This window comes from Medicago sativa, chromosome 4, assembly GCF_051527215.1.
Source record: "Medicago sativa cultivar Bolivia chromosome 4, Bolivia_mono, whole genome shotgun sequence".
Lineage (NCBI taxonomy): Eukaryota > Viridiplantae > Streptophyta > Magnoliopsida > Fabales > Fabaceae > Medicago > Medicago sativa.
In genome coordinates, this window is record NC_140752.1 from 29302984 (window position 1) to 29323404 (window position 20421).

Below are 20421 nucleotides of genomic sequence, written 5' to 3' on the forward strand. Positions count from 1 at the left end.
TATAACTTTTTTCTAGAGGGTTCCAAAAACAAGTCAAATAAATTAATTAGTAAAAAAAATCTCTTAAAAAATATTTTCATTGGGAAAAAAAGAAAAAATCTATTTAATTGAAAATCAAATATCGTAAAAACACAACTATTTTCTAGTGGATTCCAAAAACAAAACTTGTTGGGCAAGACCCTAGTTGCTTGCATTATAAATAGTACTCACATCCATTCTTTTTCAATAAAAACGCCACTCGCTCCCTCACTTTGTTTTCAAACTCAGAGAAAGACAAAAATTTAGGGTTTGGAAAAAGAGAAGAAAAAAAAATGTCATCATCCAAAGAACATCACCCTGAATCATCGGCGACCAAAGAAGATCTCCCTGAATCATCTGTGAAGAAGATCACCCTCAAGAGTTTCGATGGTGAAACCTTTGAAATCGAAGAGGCAGTGGCAATGGAATCCAAAACGATCAAGCATTTGATCGATGATGTTTCTGACGACACTGGAATCCCTATTCCGAACGTAACCGGCAAGATCTTGGCTAAGGTTATCGAGTATTGCAAAAAACATGTTGAGTCTGCAAGATCCAATGAAAAACCACTAGAGGATGAACTTAAGAAGTGGGATGCTGAATTCGTCCAGGTTGATCAAAATACCTTATTCGATCTTATGTTGGCTGCTAACTATTTGGATATCAAGAGTCTTTTGGATCTTACTTGTAAGACTGTGGCAGACATGATGTTGGCGGCTAAGACACCAGAGGCGATCCGTGAGATGTTCAACATTAAGAATGATTACAGTCCCGAGGAAGAGCAGAAAATTCGTAGCGAAAATCATTGGGCTTTTGAATGATTATTATAGATTAATTAAATCCGTAGTCAAGTATCTAAAGCCTTTTATTTATATAATTTAAAGATCTGTCATGTGGATTTTATGTTATGAGATTAATGTTTCCTTGATTATTATATTTTAACATTTTACAATATCAATTAAGAATCTGTCATGTGGGTTTTACTTATGCTTATTTTTAATTTTGATTTTGTGTATATAATATATATGCTTCGTTGTTATGTTACGCTTTGAAATAGGATTTTTGACGTATTGAGATTGAATGGTTCATATTTTCATGCAGATTTTGAGATTTTTTTGAATCCCGCGTAATAAATTTATATTGACAAAGATATGAACCTTCAATTGTAAAGATTATCAGTAATATTCGTTCTCTGATATGAAGATTTAAACAGTTTGTGTATCTTTTAATTTTGTTGTATCTTTCAGCTCCTTCACAATTTGTGTAATGTTGAAACAATTTTTTATAACTTTTCATTTCCTTGTTCTGTTTTCATTTGAAATTGTGGTATGAGAGTGGTAGTAGGATTGCCGATCGAAGGTGGATGGAATTGTCCGAGCAGTAGTTGGCTGTGGTTAGAGTGGTGACCGGTGATGGCATATATGCTGAATTTCAATCTGAAGCGATTTTATTAAGTTGGTTCTAGCAAGTGCTCCACGACTTTGTCACATAAGGATTTGATTTTGAGAATTTCATTGTTCTTTTGTCACTTAGCAAAAGAAAAACATCAAAACTAAATAAACTGATTTTGATTTTTACAAGTTTAAAGCATACATAAAATCAAAAACCACCCTACACATGCTGAGTTCTATCAATTACTGAAAAATAATTTCTTGATCTGGTTTAAACTCGTGTTATTATGTGCTTTCCATAGACATGGAAACCACCTATTGGGGTAACTTAAATCCAGCAACTATGGGGTAACTTAAATTCGAATGAGAGGAAATGAAAAGATACTGCACAAACTGTTTCATTATTAACACAGCTCAAACCGAAGCACAAGGTCTACTCGAGTTAGAACCAATACCAAAGCACTCGCTTTAATCCGAATACCTGCACGAAGCCAACATAAGTGAGGATGCAACGGGATAAATAAAGATAGCCGTGAAACAAGCACTATATTGAACAATAGAAACAACACGCACCAGACAACAAGAATCCACAATTGCAATTACAAACGTAACATATGCCATGACCAACAATACACCTGATATAGACTACAGAATCAATATAAAATCAAGAGAAAGATTTAGTGATAATGTTTTGGGTGGAGGAATAATAAATTTCTTTGAATCAATCAAACAATAATAAATAAATTTCAACCTAATTATAAAGCTTCATACTCATAAACTTGGATCAAACTACTACATACCAAAACTACAAAAAGCTAGTGCCATATTATATACTATTATTTTCTATAATATATATAGAGAACAATCGACATGAATATTAATTTTAGTATAATAAGAATCCAACATAGCAAATAATCATTTTAGTCATTGAATATGTTTAACAATTTTTTTTTTCTTCTGAAATCTCGGTATCCGATCAAAGAATCGACTAATCCGAGGGGAGAATATGTCTAACACTTTCACTATACTCTTTAAAAATATTAAAATTACAAAAACATCTCTAAATGTGTTTGGAGTCTAACACTATACTCAATTTAGCAGCACTGTAATATCATTGAGTCGTAATCATCATGCAAGCATATGCAGTGGTTCCATAGCTGAATGCAATCAAGAAGATGAACAATTGATGGAGTCTGAAATAAGCAGAAGGTTTTTGGAGCAAAGGAGATACATTTCTGAAGGAGCTCTCAAGAGAGATAAACCAGTTTGTAATGGTGGTGCAGGTGGTGAAGCTTATAGTAAATCTGCAGGGTGTATTCCTTATAATAGAGGATGTTCTAAGTATTATCGTTGTAGGTCTGACTCTTGAATTGAATGAAGAAGCTTTTATGAAAACAACTTTTTTTTGTTTTTCATATTCTGTCACAATTATATTTACATTTAGACTTTGCAAACCTTGTAAATAAGTTCAATTCAAACATTCTAACTTTGTTGTCCATGATTTTTGCTAGCGTGTTGGCATATACAATGGGTTGGCTTTGCCTTTCTGCCAATTTACTTCAGCAGTAGAAAACTACCTCCATTTGCAGAAAACTGAATTGCTGACATTGAATTGCATAGGGAAAAAAACATCACATTTTTATTTCCCTTCTAATCATCTCATGTATATTATGTATATCAAATGAATGTGAAACGACTGATATTCTATTCTAATCTAATTTTACATGCCAACAATTAATTATGTGAGTGTGTTGGTCTGCTGCAGAACATATAATTTAACAATTAATTATGTATATGATTCACTCATTAAGTGAGAAAGAATAAACAGATGAACTAGGCATAAATCTCCATGATCCATAGCATGCATGCTTAAGCCAGTAATGAAGTGCTTTCATTTCCTGTTAAAATAGAACACAAGTATTCATCGAGATTCCCAGTCCTTCAATTTTCTGCGCTTCGCTATAGGCGCGTTCATTGCTGCCATTCTCTCATTATACTTGGCTCGAAGTGGATCATTGTAAGTCCACCTGCATTGCAAATCAGTATTAAAAAAAGAACATTAGAGCATAAAAAAATAAATCAATAATCCAGGTATAAAATCATCCTAGCATCCTAGAAAACCCCTTTTTTAATTTCTGGGACAAGATAAGAGTGGTCCTGAAGTAAGATTGCATGGTATACAAAATGAATTCAGCAATGCATTAACATATCTACCGCTATTATTGAAGATATACAAAGGGAAAGTGAACTTACGGGTTGTTCCAATCAGTAGTGTCCTCATTGACCAGATGGGACCACTTGGTTCTTCCACTGCGACCAAAGTGTTTGACTTGAATAACCTTGGGCAATACTGTCTTGTCCATTTTATCTTCCCCAGTTGGTGCAGAGAAATCGCGTGTGAAAATATTATCAGTTCTTCTCTCCTCCATTCTGCTCTTCCTTGCTTCCTCAAGACGCTCACACTCAGCAATGGTATCTCTCTCCGACTTTGGAACAAACACCATAGCTACTCCAGTGTACTCCTCATCAGAATCAGTATCATACTCAGACTCCTCCTCCTCTTCTTCTTTCTCCTGATCTCTCTGACGCAACTTCTCCTTAATCCGTCTTCTTCTCTCCGCCAAAGCATCCTCATCTTGTTCTTCTAAATCCAACCCTTCCTGCCTCTTCGCCTCCTCTTCAATAGTAGAAACAATCTCAGCCTGCCAATAACGATTCATTGATGTTTTATGGGACGTGAGTTAAGAGAAAAAGATTGAGAGTGAATAGCGAATAATAGGATTAGGAAGCTAAAATCTCGAAACCCTAACAGAGTAAAAGAAAGGTTAAAGAGCTAAACCTCAGGGTAAATCTTTCTCCTAGTTTATTCAGTTTTCTCCTCGATCTACTTACAATATATACACACACACACACACACACACACACACACACACACACACACACACATATATATATATATATATATATATATATATATATATATATATATCAATAGTATATCAATCAATCAATAGTATATCAATAGTATATATATAAAGTAAGGTTTTTTATGCCACGTGTCGTTTCCACGTTTATTCTCAATATTTTTTTTTTTTTTGAAGGAACGTTTATTCTCAATATTTTTATATTTTTTTTCTATATTTTATTTGACATAAAAATCTCACCAAACTTTTGATCTTATCCACTAAATATTTTATTTAATTTTATATTTAATTCCTAATATTTTGTGTAGCCAAAATATCTCAACAAACTATATATAATACTTTCAATACTATCCATTAAATCTTCCTTTTTTTCTGCTTTCTTTTTGTTAGGAAAAGAAGTTTCAATTAGTTTTTTTTCGTTGAGGAAGAAAAGACTTCGATTTGTTTTTTTTAACTATAAATAAAGGAGAATTTTTTAATCACGTAAACACATATTTTGAGCAGAAACTGAAACTCAAACCTTCTTTTGATCTAAGCTTTTTCTTTCTTCAGGTTTGACAAACACTTATACTGTTGTTTCTTTTACTTATACTTAGATTTTTCTTTTTATATATAATATGAGAGGGAACTAACACCTACGAGTGAGTTTACCGATTGTTTTTTTTTTTCTTTCAGGTCCTTGAACTATTGTTGCTGACATCCATTACAAACACCTACGAGTTTCAGGTCCTTGAACTAACACATATACTATTGTTTCTGTTTCAAGTCCTTGAACTAACACCTATACTATTTTTTTCCTTTTCGTTTCAACAGTAGCGTTGTAATATTATCAATCACCTATACTGTTTTAATTTTTATTATTTTTTCTATTTTTAAAAACCAATATTTTATTTAACATAAATATCCCAACAAACTTTTGATCTTATGCACTCAATATTTTCTTTTTTATTTTTATTGAATTTCTAATATTTTATGTAGCAGAAATATCTCAACAAACTACGCATCAATCAATCAATCAATACATAAAGTAAGGTTTTTTATGCCACGTTTCACTTCCACATTCATTTTCAATATTTTTATTATTTTTTCTATTTTTAAAAATTAATATTTTATTTAACATAAATATCCCAACAAACTTTTGATCTTATGCACTCAGTATTTTCTTTTTTATTTTTATTGAATTTCTAATATTTTATATAGCAGAAATATCTCAACAAACTACACATCAATCAATCAATCAATACATAAAGTAAGGTTTTTTATGCCACGTTTCAATTCCACATTCATTTTCAATATTTTTGTTATTTTTTCTATTTTTAAAAATTAATATTTTATTTAACATAAATATCTCAACAAACTTTTTATCTTATGCACTCAGTATTTTTTTTTTATTTTTATTGAATTTCTAATATTTTATGTAGCAGAAATATCTCAACAAACTACACATCAATCAATCAATATATAAAGTAAGGTTTTTTATGTCACGTGTCACTTCCACATTCATTCTCAATATTTTTATTATTTTTTCTATTTTTAAAAATTAATATTTTATTTAACATAAATATCTCAACAAACTTTTGATTTTACCTATTAAATATTTTACTTACCTTTTTTATTTAATTCCTAATATATTATGTAACAGAACTATCTCAACAAATTACTTACGATACCCTTCAACTATACTATAAATCAGGTATTCACAAATTACTAATCCAACAAAAATCATTAATTAGGAGATCCAGTTATATATTATTTAATGTAACACAACAATTGTATAATTTTAATAATTTAATAACGAATATGGATTTATGCGAGTCTGAAAACTTAAAAAAATGTAATTTTATTCTATATGTGTTAATATTTTTACTAAATCCAGTTAATTTTATCTGTATGTGCATCTATAAATTTACGAGTATTTATAATATGGTATATTTGATTATATTTGTGTGTATTTATTAAGATATTCATCCTATACCAATTTGTGATAAATTTTATTTGCAGATATCATACATAGAATTTTTTTCTCTTCTTGAATATGTCTAACCCGGGCAACGCCGGGTAAATACACTAGTATATATATAAAGTAAGGTTTTTTATGCCATGTGTCACTTCCACGTTTATTCTCAATATTTTTATTATTTTTTTATATTTTATTTGACATAAATATCTCAACAAACTTTTAATCTTATCCACTAAATATTTTATTTAATTTTATATTTAATTTCTAATATTTTATGTAGCCAAAATATTTCAACAAACTATATATAATAATTTCAATATTATCCATTAAATCTTCCTTTTTTCTTCTTCTTTTTTTTAGGAAAAGAAGTTTCAATTAGTTATTATATAATCTTTTTTTTAGGAAAAGAAGTTTCAATTAGTTATTATATAATCTTTTAATAATCTTTTAGCACCATATTATTCAATTAGTTTTTTCATTGAGGAAAAAAAGGCTTCTGTTTGTTTTTTTTAATTATAAATAAATGAGATTTTGTTAATCACCAAAATCACATATTTTGAGCAGAAATCGAAACTCAAACCTTCTTTTGTTCTAAGCTTTTTTTTCTTCATGTTTGACAAACACCTATACTATCGTTTCTTCTACTTATGCTTAGATTTTTATTTTTATATATATAATATAAGATGGAACTAACATCTACGAGTGAGTTTACTAATTGTTTTTTTCTTTCTTTCAGGTCCTTGAACTATTGTTTCTGGTATCCATTACAAACATCTACGAGTTTCAGGTCTTTGAACTAACACCTATACTATTGTTTCTGTTTCAGGTCCTTGAACTAACACCTATACTATTGTTTTCTTTTTCTTTTTCCGATTTAACAGTACCGCTCTTCTCTCCATTCTTATTCATAATTCATAATTGAGTTTGTGGCATCCATTCCTATTTTGTATTATTATTATTATTATTATTATTATTATTATTATTATTATTATTATTATTATTATTATTATTATTATTATTATTTTATTTCACCAGTTACGTAGTTTAGCAATATGTATTTTTGCTTATGTTGATCTTTTTTGTTGTTTTGTGCGTGAACCCAGTATAACGGACATTCATAATTGGTGCGTGCCGTTATAGCAATAGGTATTGGCATCCATTCATAATTGGTGCATGCCAATATAGCGGACACCGTGAACCCAATAGTGTATAGGAACACACTCGTTTCTAAATAACAAACCAATCACAGTCGTTTGTATTTCTAAATCAATCAATCAATAGTATATATATAAAGTAAGGTTTTTTATGCCACATGTCACTTCCACATTCATTCTCAATATTTTTATTATTTTTTCTATTTTTAAAAACCAGTATTTTATTTAACATAAATATCTCAACAACATTTTGATCTTATCCACTCAATATTTTCTTTAAATTTTTATTGAATTTCTAATATTTTATGTAGCAGAAATATCTCAACAAACTACTCATAATTCTTTCAACAAAGTTTACATATATGATCTTATTTTATGATTAAAAGACTCCAATTTGTTTATTTGATTTTAGGAAAAGAAGCTTCAATTAGTTATTACTAATCTTTTAGCACTATATCATTCAATTAGTTTTTATGTTTGAGGAAAAAAAAAGGTTCGATTAGTTTTTTTTGATAAAAAAAGGTTCGATTAGTTATTATGTTATCTTTTAGCAGCATATTCTAATGCAAATGTTAACTATAAATAAATAATTTTTCGTTAATTACATATTTACATATTTTGAGCACAAGCAGAAACTCCAAACCTTCTTTTCATCTAACATTTTTCCTTCTTCAAGTTTGCCAAACACCAATTTTATTATTTCTCATACATATATTTTGATATATATATATATATATATATATATATATATATATATATATATATTTCAACCACTTTCTTCCCTTTCAGTCGATTTTTCTCTCTCATACGCATGGGCCACGAAACAAACCCATGACCACATGTTTAAAGGGACCCAAAACTATTACCACTTGGACTAATTCATTATTGATTTTGTTACACTTTTTATTCTTGCATTGGACATTCATCTCATCATTTATATTTATTTTTATGATATTATTATAATTGTAAATTTAAATAAATTCAATCTAATATACTGATACGTCTATTCGTGCACACAAACTTATAAAACTTATTTAATATCTAACCCGGGCAACGCCGGGTCCCTAAACTAGTATATATGAAAGTTGAAGTACAACAAAATTTCATAATCGTCCTCTTTAAAACTCATAATCTTCTTAATTTTATGTGCATAATGGTCATTTTGCAAAATTTAATTTAATTATTTTTTTTAAATTAACTATGGATAATATAAATATATGACAGTTGAAGTACAACAACATTTCATAATCGTCCTCTTTAAAACTCAAAATCTTCTTAATTTTATGTGAATAATGGTCATTTTGCAAAATTTAATTTAACTGTTTTTTTTTAAATTATCTATGGATAATGGTTATCATAACTGTAACAAAATTGCACGAATAATTATAAAATTAATTTATTTATTAAAAAGTTTACGGATAATGTTCATCAAGAGTCTAACAAATTTTCACGGATAACTATAAAATCAATTTATTTGTTTTTTAAAAAAATGACTTAGAAACAACTATTATGGAAATATATATATATATATATATATATATATATATATATATATATATATATGAAAGTTGAAGTACAACAAAATTTCATAATCGTCCTCTTTAAAACTCATAATCTTCTTAATTTTCTGTGCATAATGGTCAATTTGCAAAATTTAATTTAATTATTTTTTTTAAATTAACTATGGATAATGGTTATCATAACTGTAACAAAATTGCACGAATAATTATAAAATTAATTTATTTATTAAAAAATTTACGGATAATGTTCATCAAGAGTCTAACAAATTTTCGCGGATAACTATAAAATTTATTTATTAAAAATTTTACGGATAATGTTCATCAAGAGTCTAGCAAATTTTCACGGATAACTATAAAATCAATTTATTTGTTTTTAAAAAAATGACTTAGAAACAAATATTATGGAAATAAAAAAAATTTGTGGTGGTCGGTGTAATATCCCGCCTGTCAGTATCGGAATATTATCAGTCGAGTGTGTCAGAGGATTATTATTTTGAAAGAAAGTTATGGAGAATATTTATTATGAGATGTCGGCTCATTACGTAATAAATGTCAGAGTCGGATTTAACACGTTTAAACGCAAGGGCATAATGGTAATTTCACCCTAAAGGATATTTATTTTGAATTGTGGCCAAAATATCTCATTTTTTCCTTTTCTTTCTCTCTCTAGGGTTGAAGTTAGAGAACTTCTCTCCCTTCTCTCTTCTTCCTCACGCCCTTTCTCTCTTCTTCTCCATTAAATCTTCTTCCTTCATTTTCCAAGTGAGCTAAGGTTGCTCTCTCTTGATCTCTTAAGCATGAGAAACTTGGATCTAGCTTGATTATCCATCACTTTCTCTTCTTTAATCTTTCCCAATCTCTTACCAAATCAAGAAGCATGGTGAACAAGTTTTTCCCAATATTTTTATGGTACAAAGAAGCTTGGTTTGGGGTTGTTCTTTACTCCTAATCCTCATCAAATATTCCTCCTCAAGGTTCATGAATCAAGTTTTGGTTTTTCTATGATTTCACAAGAGGTTAGTAACTTGGATGAAGCTTGCTATCTCTTTTCCTCCTTTTTAGAAGATATTCAAGGCTAGGGTTTTGGTTTGGAAAAGTTGGAACTTGAAACATAAGTTGTTCTAGCTTTCACAAGTTTATAGACCAAGAAGCTAGGGCTTTATGTTTGTATTGAAGCTTTGATGCTAACTTGGAATCAAGATCAAGAATTAGGGTTTCAAGACAAACAAGAAGTGGGTTTGATGATGTTATGATAATTATGGCAAATTGGAAGTAACTAGTGGAAGATGGAGCATGGGCTAGAGTATGGATGGTGTTGCTTGGTTAACCTAAAGTTTTGGAGGCAAGGAAGTATACTTTGGTTTGGTTATGTAAAGGCAAGGTGATGCTTGAAGCTTGTGAATCATGATAGGTGAGTTCCTTAGATAGCTCCCACCTTTGGGATTATGTGGTATATGCTTGTAAGATAACCATGAATTTTCTAGGGTTTTTATATATAAATGTTACCCCTTTTTGTGTCATGCATAAATGTACATGTGAATACTTGTTTTGAGACTATTTTACAAGTTCTATATGATCTTTAGCAACTTGCCATGCATTGGGATACTTGTATTGAGGTTTTTGGGTCAAAAACTCTATTTTTGGATGTCTGGACTGTCTTAGCTCGCAGTGGCGAGTAAACTACTCGCAGTGGCGAGCTGGAAGTCGAAGGGGGGGTGTTACTCGCCCCCAGCTCGCATACAACTCGCAGTGGCGTGTAAGGATTACTCGCAGTGGCGAGTAAAGCACTCGCAGTGGCGAGTGACAGGGTGCCAGCTCCCTGTTTGCTTGCTTCAGGTTCTTTTAAATGCACTTTGGTCCAGTTTCTTCGAGCATTCTTTTACAGTACTAAACCCCTCAATACATGACTCCAAGGCTTGGACTTTTAAAAATGTTTCTTGATAGTTTAGCAAGTATTCATAACGTATAAATAAGCATGGCATGCATGAGTTTTTAACATGAATTGAACGGGTAGCAAGAAATAGCTAAATTGGGAATGGAACTAGAGACTCGATGTAGTTGTCGAGAATTATATCATTGATTATGATTATATGTAAGTAAAGTGCGATGAATATTCTTCTACGCTCATGAACTTATATGTTTTACCCTAAGGGATCGTTTAAGGATCCGAGTTAAGGAAATTAACTCAAGAGGTTATAGATTAACCATTCATGTATGCATAAGACTATGATTAATATAAGTTGTAGGTGTTCGTGTCTCTCGTTATCCACGTTAGGGGGATACGAGAGGTTCTCGACCTAAGGGGAACGGTTTAAGCCGCAAGGGACCCGCACGACACTGAGGGAGTCCGATGTACGTACATCGGTCAGGTATGGGAGTGTACTCGGGGTTACTCCACCCGGGACTCTCCGTAAAACGAACCAAGATTATGTTTGATTGTTCAACGCTAACATAAAGAATCAATGAATACATTCATGCATGTTTAATGATATGATTATGTTAGGTACAAGCTAAGTAAAGAATGTGATGCCGATGACGTTCTTAAGTTTCCCTAATCGTCCGGCTTAGGTTTGTGTCATGAACATGTTACATGAAGACCTCGATGCATTTACCGTATCTTGGCATAGTGGTTTTAGGTTCCCTCGACCGCCATGACACGTATAGGAAGTGAAGCTTATAACAAGTGAGATAAGACTATGACGGCTTTAGTATGCACTACCGTCTAAGCATGCAAGTCCCCACACACGTATAATCAACCGTCAGGTTGTAAAGTAGACACGTGGTGACCGTAGGATTCCCTTGAGGTCGCCTATGGCCTAGGATTAGGTGGAACTCACTGAGACATTATGTCTCATCCCAATCCTATTTTGTTTCAGATTAGCAGGTCGGACGACAAGTTAGTTGCCGGATGGATGTCTCATCAAATGCTCGTTCGTACACGCTGAGGAATGGTTTTGGATCTCAAGGATGTATTTGTTGTTATTTTAGACAAAAGGTGTAGTATCGTTTTTTTTTTGCGAACGTGTAATGATGTATAACATTTATTCGAAGATTTTATGTTGTAATTTTAATGTATCCAATACTAAAAATAACGCATGTGCTAAACTTTCTAGATACGTTTAGTATGGGTGTTACATTTGGTATCAGAGCAGGTCGATTCAGACCGTGCCTTGGGTCATTAAGTTACAACAAGGTAGTGGGACCATTGGGTTCCGGGTAAAAGTTCTAGTTGTCATTGTTGGTTGAGCCTGATCAACTCAATTTACCAATTGACGATTAAGATAGACGCCTGAGAGCTGAATAGGACCCAGGAGGAATGAAGTAAGAGATGAAGATGCCTTGAAAGGTAAGAACCCGGGATGAGTATTAGTAAGAGGTTGCAGTGCCAGAAGGTGGACGGTGAACTAGGTTGTGGAAGTATAGTTCCACTGGGGATGTAAGGTAAGGTTAAGTAGGAATGTTCCGAAAGTGTTGGGTAAGATGTGGAAGATACTTCGCATACCCGTAAGTAAGAGTTTGGAAATGTTTATGTATGATCTGAAGTTTTAGTAAGAGCTGTTGTGGAACAGATTTATTGTACAGGAAGAAGTCGACGTTGTTGACGGAATTAGTAGGCTTGCAGGGATAGCGTTATGTAAATGAGTTGGTGAATTTGTAAGATCAGGGTGGACAAGGTTCTAGTATACGGAAACTGCAATAAGCGACGACGTAACTAGGAAAGTTACTCGTAGTAGATGAAGATAAGGATTTAAGCGAAAGTTTATGGTTGTCAGAGCTAAGGCATTAAATTTCCGACGTGCCAAGAATTGTATCGATATAGGTTGATGGTTGCTGTGCACATATTAAAGAACATTTTTACGATGATGGGAATGAATGATATGCATTGGGGTACTTGAGAAATAAGGATTTTATGCAAAGTAGTTTTTGGAAAAGAATGTTGAGCTGAAGAAGCTCACCAATAGCGAACCTGAGGCGAGGTTTCTGTTTTTCCAAAAACGGTCAGTTCGTCTCAAGGGTTTGCAGTAACTATTGGAGAGTTATTTTCGTAGTAATATTTTAAGTAATGAAAACCTTTATGACAACAAGTGACGAATGCATATCACACCCTAAGATTTTCTAAAGAAGAAAGCATGAGCAACTATCAACGGAATTGATTCGATTCAAGGTAACTTTGGAAGTTAATGTGTCAAGGGTCGAGAAGGGGTTCAGATCAAGAGTCTAGAAGTCCTGGTATTTAGAATGGATGTCACGGAATTGAAGACATGAAGTAAGAATTAAAGTGGTGTGGAGCTATAGGAAATCACAAGGTTCTTGGTTTTGGTGGAGTTATGAGTATCCCTCAAACCTACGTTTTGCTTAATTGATTTGCAAAGGCTCGTTAGGATGTTGAATTATAAAGTTTACAAGATTTTAGAGAAACATACGCATATAGGTGATTGAAGTTGATATTTTTGGAAATTCAAAGAGGAATTTGTAGGTACCGGTTGTTACGACTCATATAACGTCGACTAAACTCACTGGAACTAAGATTTGATAGCACGGTTGTGTTGTCAACCCGTTCTGTGAATTTAGAGTAACGACTGGAGCCTAGGTTCAGTATGGTTTTTATATACAAACAATGGGAAATCATCAACGTCAATGGCCCGTGTGCTAGATTATGAAATTTTTCTTTAAAAGAAAACTAACGAGCAATCAATGGTAAGATTGAGCAAAACATAGCGGGAGAGAATGTCAAGTTGTAATGTTAGATGCATAAGGAAGGTACGTAAGGGTGCAAGATGAGTTTACCCTGGGAAGTTGGAAGGATGAATTATATAAATAGTAAGTATGTAATATCAAAGATGTATATTATGAAATCAGATTACCGAGAATAAGTTGACTGAAGCAGGTGTATGTCAAGAGAAAAGGTCATCTTGAGATTAATCTTACAAGCTAAGGGAAGAGCAGGATAGCAGAGATGGTTGCAACATAGAAAGTTTGAGAAGAGCTCACGAAGATATTATCGAAATAATAGAAGGAATGTGAAGACCACTCGTCTCAACGGATTAGAGAACTAGTCAAAGACAACCGGTGGGAATCAGAGTAGCGCTAAGGAAATTAACTGGTAAAGTTGTGAACGGTGACTATGGAACTTTGGTTGTAAGAATCTTTACGAAGAATGTTTGGGAAAGTGATATAAGTTTAATAAGAAGTACTATGAGACCAACAAGGAATTCTCGATGTAGCGAGTAAGTATCGATGTTTATGTGGTCAGAGATGATTAAGGTAAAAGGATGAGAAGTGTATCTTTACTTAAGTAAGACAAAGAAGACTAGAGTTGCCACAGAGGAAGTATTCGGGTTGTCTAATTGTTGTTGTTGAGTATGTAGAAGAGCATAAATTATAATGATGTAGTAAGGTTCACGAGAATTACATGATGAAGTATATACCCTCCTATACCAAACTTGTTAAATGATAACGATACTTGCTAGAATAGTGACAAGATATGATTGAAATTTTCTTAAAGTTAAGATTGGTATTAAGGAACTTGGAAACGAAATTGTTTTAAAAGTAAAATATTAAACATTGATGAAACCAATGAGGTGCGCGATAAGTGAGCAATCTCACTTAAGACGTACCGACTTCAGGACCAACTTGATATAGACAAGTTTGTGGCGGGTGGTAAAACCTTTTTAATAAATGTAAAGACCCGTCCTGTGGTTCTGAGGTATCATTGCAAACTCAGTTTCAAATTGGGATTTTCTTTATTCAAGTAAATGTTCGTTCCAAGAACCTAAGTATCAGAGTTTAGAAAGTTCTTGAAGTAAAGTACTAGATGGGTATCGTTATTGACTAACAAGAAGCGGTATTCGGAAGTATGCCAGTTTTATGGAGATAAAGTATTAAGAGGAGATAGCAATGTTCGTGTGATATTAATATCATATGGGGTGCACGAATTTTTCCTAAGAATATTCAATCGCAAGTGCATATGGATTTGGAAGGAAATTTTTTTTTTTTAGTTGAGCAAACCTCAGATTTGGTTATTAATTGTCAAGAGAATTGGAGTAATTGATTTCATTTCTCCATGCCAAGATAGACGAGCTACCCATGGTTTCGGGTGTGAGAAAATTGTGGAAAGATAGAAAAGTTCTGTAGAGTTTGAAAGAAATGTGCGGAACCATCAAGGTAAGTAAACTAAGCAAGAAGAATAAGTCGCCAAGAGCGATAAGAAAGATTATGTATGTAAGATGACATGAATTAGATGCACGAAAGCACTACAAGGCAAATTCTGAGTGTTTCAGCTAATTATAAGTTACTTAATTGATGGTTAAGTTAAGTAGTTAAGGTATGGACTCGAAACAATTAATCCATAAGAAGCAAGATAAGAATCAAACATGATGTTCTAAGATAGTTTTGGGATTTGATAAAGAGGTTATGTTCGTTTGTGCGGATTAAGAAAGAGAGTGAATTACACGTTTTGATGAGGGAAGTATGCTTTGAACTCGTTGGAGTGAGTATGAACGGACTTTGTTTAACTGAAAACTGAAGAAGACGAGTTTAATCTAAGTGTTTGGTAGATGGTTTTCGAATTTCGAGGACGAAATTCTTTTAAGGGGGGTGGAATGTAATATCCCGCCTGTCAGTATCGGAATATTATCAGTCGAGTGTGTCAGAGGATTATTATTTTGAAAGAAAGTTATGGAGAATATTTATTATGAGATGTCGGCTCATTACGTAATAAATGTCAGAGTCGGATTTAACACGTTTAAAGGCAAGGGCATAATGGTAATTTCACCCTAAAGGATATTTATTTTGAATTGTGGCCAAAATATCTCATTTTTTCCTTTTCTTTCTCTCTCTAGGGTTGAAGTTAGAGAACTTCTCTCCCTTCTCTCTTCTTCCTCACGGCCTTTCTCTCTTCTTCTCCATTAAATCTTCTTCCTTCATTTTCCAAGTGAGCTAAGGTTGCTCTCTCTTGATCTCTTAAGCATGAGAAACTTGGATCTAGCTTGATTATCCATCACTTTCTCTTCTTTAATCTTTCCCAATCTCTTACCAAATCAAGAAGCATGGTGAACAAGTTTTTCCCAATATTTTTATGGTACAAAGAAGCTTGGTTTGGGGTTGTTCTTTACTCCTAATCCTCATCAAATATTCCTCCTCAAGGTTCATGAATCAAGTTTTGGTTTTTCTATGATTTCACAAGAGGTTAGTAACTTGGATGAAGCTTGCTATCTCTTTTCCTCCTTTTTAGAAGATATTCAAGGCTAGGGTTTTGGTTTGGAAAAGTTGGAACTTGAAACATAAGTTGTTCTAGCTTTCACAAGTTTATAGACCAAGAAGCTAGGGCTTTATGTTTGTATTGAAGCTTTGATGCTAACTTGGAATCAAGATCAAGAATTAGGGTTTCAAGACAAACAAGAAGTGGGTTTGATGATGTTATGATAATTATGGCAAATTGGAAGTAACTAGTGGAAGATGGAGCATGGGCTAGAGTATGGATGGTGTTGCTTGGTTAACCTAAAGTTTTGGAGGCAAGGAAGTATACTTTGGTTTGGTTATGTAAAGGCAAGGTGATGCTTGAAGCTTGTGAATCATGATAGGTGAGTTCCTTAGATAGCTCCCACCTTTGGGATTATGTGGTATATGCTTGTAAGATAACCATGAATTTTCTAGGGTTTTTATATATAAATGTTACCCTTTTTGTGTCATGCATAAATGTACATGTGAATACTTGTTTTGAGACTATTTTACAAGTTCTATATGATCTTTAGCAACTTGCCATGCATTGGGATACTTGTATTGAGGTTTTTGGGTCAAAAACTCTATTTTTGGATGTCTGGACTGTCTTAGCTCGCAGTGGCGAGTAAACTACTCGCAGTGGCGAGCTGGAAGTCGAAGGGGGGGTGTTACTCGCCCCCAGCTCGCATACAACTCGCAGTGGCGAGTAAGGATTACTCGCAGTGGCGAGTAAAGCACTCGCAGTGGCGAGTGACAGGGTGCCAGCTCCCTGTTTGCTTGCTTCAGGTTCTTTTAAATGCACTTTGGTCCAGTTTCTTCGAGCATTCTTTTACAGTACTAAACCCCTCAATACATGACTCCAAGGCTTGGACTTTTAAAAATGTTTCTTGATAGTTTAGCAAGTATTCATAACGTATAAATAAGCATGGCATGCAAGAGTTTTTAACATGAATTGAACGGGTAGCAAGAAATAGCTAAATTGGGAATGGAACTAGAGACTCAATGTAGTTGTCGAGAATTATATCATTGATTATGATTATATGTAAGTAAAGTGCGATGAATATTCTTCTACGCTCATGAACTTATATGTTTTACCCCAAGGGATCGTTTAAGGATCCGAGTTAAGGAAATTAACTCAAGAGGTTATAGATTAACCATTCATGTATGCATAAGACTATGATTAATATAAGTTGTAGGTGTTCGTGTCTCTCGTTATCCACGTTAGGGGGATACGAGAGGTTCTCGACCTAAGGGGAACGGTTTAAGCCGCAAGGGACCCGCACGACACTGAGGGAGTCCGATGTACGTACATCGGTCATGTATGGGAGTGTACTCGGGGTTACTCCACCCGGGACTCTCCGTAAAACGAACCAAGATTTTGTTTGATTGTTCAACGCTAACATAAAGAATCAATGAATACATTCATGCATGTTTTATGATATGATTATGTTAGGTACAAGCTAAGTAAAGAATGTGATGCCGATGACGTTCTTAAGTTTCCCTAATCGTCCGGCTTAGGTTTGTGTCATGAACATGTTACATGAAGACCTCGATGCATTTACCGTATCTTGGCATAGTGGTTTTAGGTTCCCTCGACCGCCATGACACATATAGGAAGTGAAGCTTATAACAAGTGAGATAAGACTATGACGGCTTTAGTATGCACTACCGTCTAAGCATGCAAGTCCCCACACACGTATAATCAACCGTCAGGTTGTAAAGTAGACACGTGGTGACCGTAGGATTCCCTTGAGGTCGCCTATGGCCTAGGATTAGGTGGAACTCACTGAGACATTATGTCTCATCCCAATCCTATTTTGTTTCAGATTAGCAGGTCGGACGACAAGTTAGTTGCCGGATGGATGTCTCATCAAATGCTCGTTCGTACACGCTGAGGAATGGTTTTGGATCTCAAGGATGTATTTGTTGTTATTTTAGACAAAAGGTGTAGTATCGTTTTTTTTGCGAACGTGTAATGATGTATAACATTTATTCGAAGATTTTATGTTGTAATTTTAATGTATCCAATACTAAAAATAACGCACGTGCTAAACTTTCTAGATACGTTTAGTATGGGTGTTACAGTCGGGGTTTGAACGCCGAGGACAAATATTATGGAATTAGCCATTGATATAAAAAATTTCCATGCATATTTTTTTTGGGATGCAAAATTAAGGTACCGTTTGGCCTGGCTTTTTGTCAGCTTCTCTACATTTTTAAGGAGAAGCTAGGCCAAACAAAATATCAATAAAGTACCTTCTAAAAAAAGTACTTTTTTAGAATGCATAAAATTGAATGGAATGAGTTTTGACCAAAAGTTGTTGAATGTTACTTCAAAAAACTCCGACAATTTATTTCACAAACACCTCTTTAACTCACGCTGACAACCATTTCTTTTATTTTTTCAATATGCTTTTTTCTTCCATTTTATTTTACTTTATTTTTTTCAACCGGTCCATTTTATTTTTTTTAAGGAGGGTCCATTTAATTTTATTATCTATTTTTGAAGGAATTTTATTATTTTTTTATCACTTATATATTAATTTCAAAATCTTTTAATTATCACTTATATATACACACACATTAGCGTTTAGAGTAATATACACACACATTAGCGTTTAGAGTAATACTTTATGTCAGTCTGTATGTTTTTTTTTTTGTTACACTAATGCGTATAATTTTTTTTAGTGTTGCGTAATGCGTATAATTATTTTTATAAAATTTTGATTTTAATTAAAAGTACAAGTGTAGTTGCCTAAAAAAATTATAATTATATATATTTTACACATTTGTATTGTAACAAATTATGCATATCTTCTTCTTATTAAAAAAACTAAACATATCTTTTTCAATGACACCAACAATGTAACAAATATAATATTATATAATATAAATTCTTATCTTTTTGACTGACACTAAAAATATGGTATTCTTATAACAAAATTTGTTATAGAGTATAATTGGAAAAGAAAAAATCAACTATTCTCATTATATATACACACACATATACATAATATAGATATATTCATAATAAATTCAAAGTTTTATCCTTGTGAGCTTATCTCAGTTTTTAAAGATAAAGTATAAATATATGCAACGTCCGGGGTTCGAACCCCGGACACCACCAAAAAAGTAATAAATACAAAGTTTTGTACAATATTTTGCCAAACAACTTTTAACTTAAAAATAACTTTAAAACTAAAAAACAATAAAGAAACCAAACAACTTTAGCTTCTTCCTTAAAGAGTTATATTTTAACTTTATTTTAAAGTAACTTTTACACCGAAAAATGCCTGGCCAAACGGTACCTAATTAGTTTTTGGAATACTTTTAAAATATTATTTATTTTTTAATTAAAAACAAAAGAGGTGTAGCCAAATTTTTCTTTGCAAAAAAATTGTAACTAATTTGTACTTCCACAGATAGGTGGATATAACAAATTTATTTGTTTTTTGGAACACTTTTAATTTTAAAATATTATTTGTTTTTTTAATCTACTTACAACATATAAAAAAAATAATTGTAAAAAAAAACATATAAAAAAATATTGAAAAAAAATATAAAAATCGAAATCTAATAAAATTGTATAATTGTCCTTTTTAAAAGCCAATATACTATCATGATAATTACAGACGACTATCTTTCCATTTTTTTTAACAAAAACAAAACGATATTTATTCATTCAAATTAATCGAGTACATCAGATACAAACATCGTTATAACATAAAGGGTGAATCTGGGAACAAACTCACAGCACCCAAGTTAATAGAATACAACGGGAAAATGCCTACAAATAAAAGAGATCGAGTAAAACTATTTCTAACCCTAATATTTTCCCCCCATTTCTCCCTCCACTTTTCTGAGCCATTGGATCTTGCACATTTAGGCGAAATTCAATTTTAGCCATTGATCATCTTACTTAATTAATGCCAGCCAAATTTTGTTATCAAGTTTGCTATAATTTTGGCCAGCCGAATCCTTATTTTTTAACCTAACAAATTTCATTCCTATCCTCCTTTTTTTTTAATCAAATATTTTCTACACTTTTAGGTTTGCAATTATTTAACATAACAAATTCCATCTAAAAAAATGCATCGCACCAATTTTATTCCTATCCTCTTGCTTTTTTTTTTATGAACCAAATATTTTCTACCCTAACTTACTAAAGCTTAACTCTTCAAGCTATTGTTGCCCTAATATTTTCCCCCCATTTTTCCCTCCACTTTTCTGAGC

The 20421-nt window shown here is 32.5% G+C and overlaps 1 protein-coding gene and 1 pseudogene across 1 annotated transcript; one reads left to right on the plus strand and one right to left on the minus strand.

Annotated features, from left to right (window-relative positions):
* Window positions 1-273: 273 nt before the first annotated feature.
* On the plus strand, window positions 274-839 carry LOC146927594 (SKP1-like protein 1A pseudogene; annotated as a pseudogene).
* Window positions 840-3278: 2439 nt separating this feature from the next.
* Window positions 3279-4144, minus strand: LOC146927595 (uncharacterized). Its single transcript, XM_085708170.1, has 2 exons — window positions 3663-4144; window positions 3279-3436 (listed from the first exon to the last, which is right to left on the minus strand). The coding sequence occupies exons 1-2, from the start codon at window positions 4127-4129 to the stop codon at window positions 3331-3333; spliced, it is 573 nt and encodes a 190-aa protein (XP_085564296.1). The 5' UTR covers window positions 4130-4144; the 3' UTR covers window positions 3279-3330.
* Between the last annotated feature and the right edge of the window lie 16277 nt (window positions 4145-20421).

Excerpts from the sequence above, each read along its gene's own strand:
- LOC146927595 (XM_085708170.1), bottom strand. The coding sequence starts at position 4,129 with ATGAATCGTTATTGGCAGGCTGAGATTGTTTCTACTATTGAAGAGGAG. Across the intron at positions 3,437-3,662 it reads ACTACTGATTGGAACAACCC|GTGGACTTACAATGATCCAC; the intron begins GTAAGTTCACTT and ends TTTGCAATGCAG.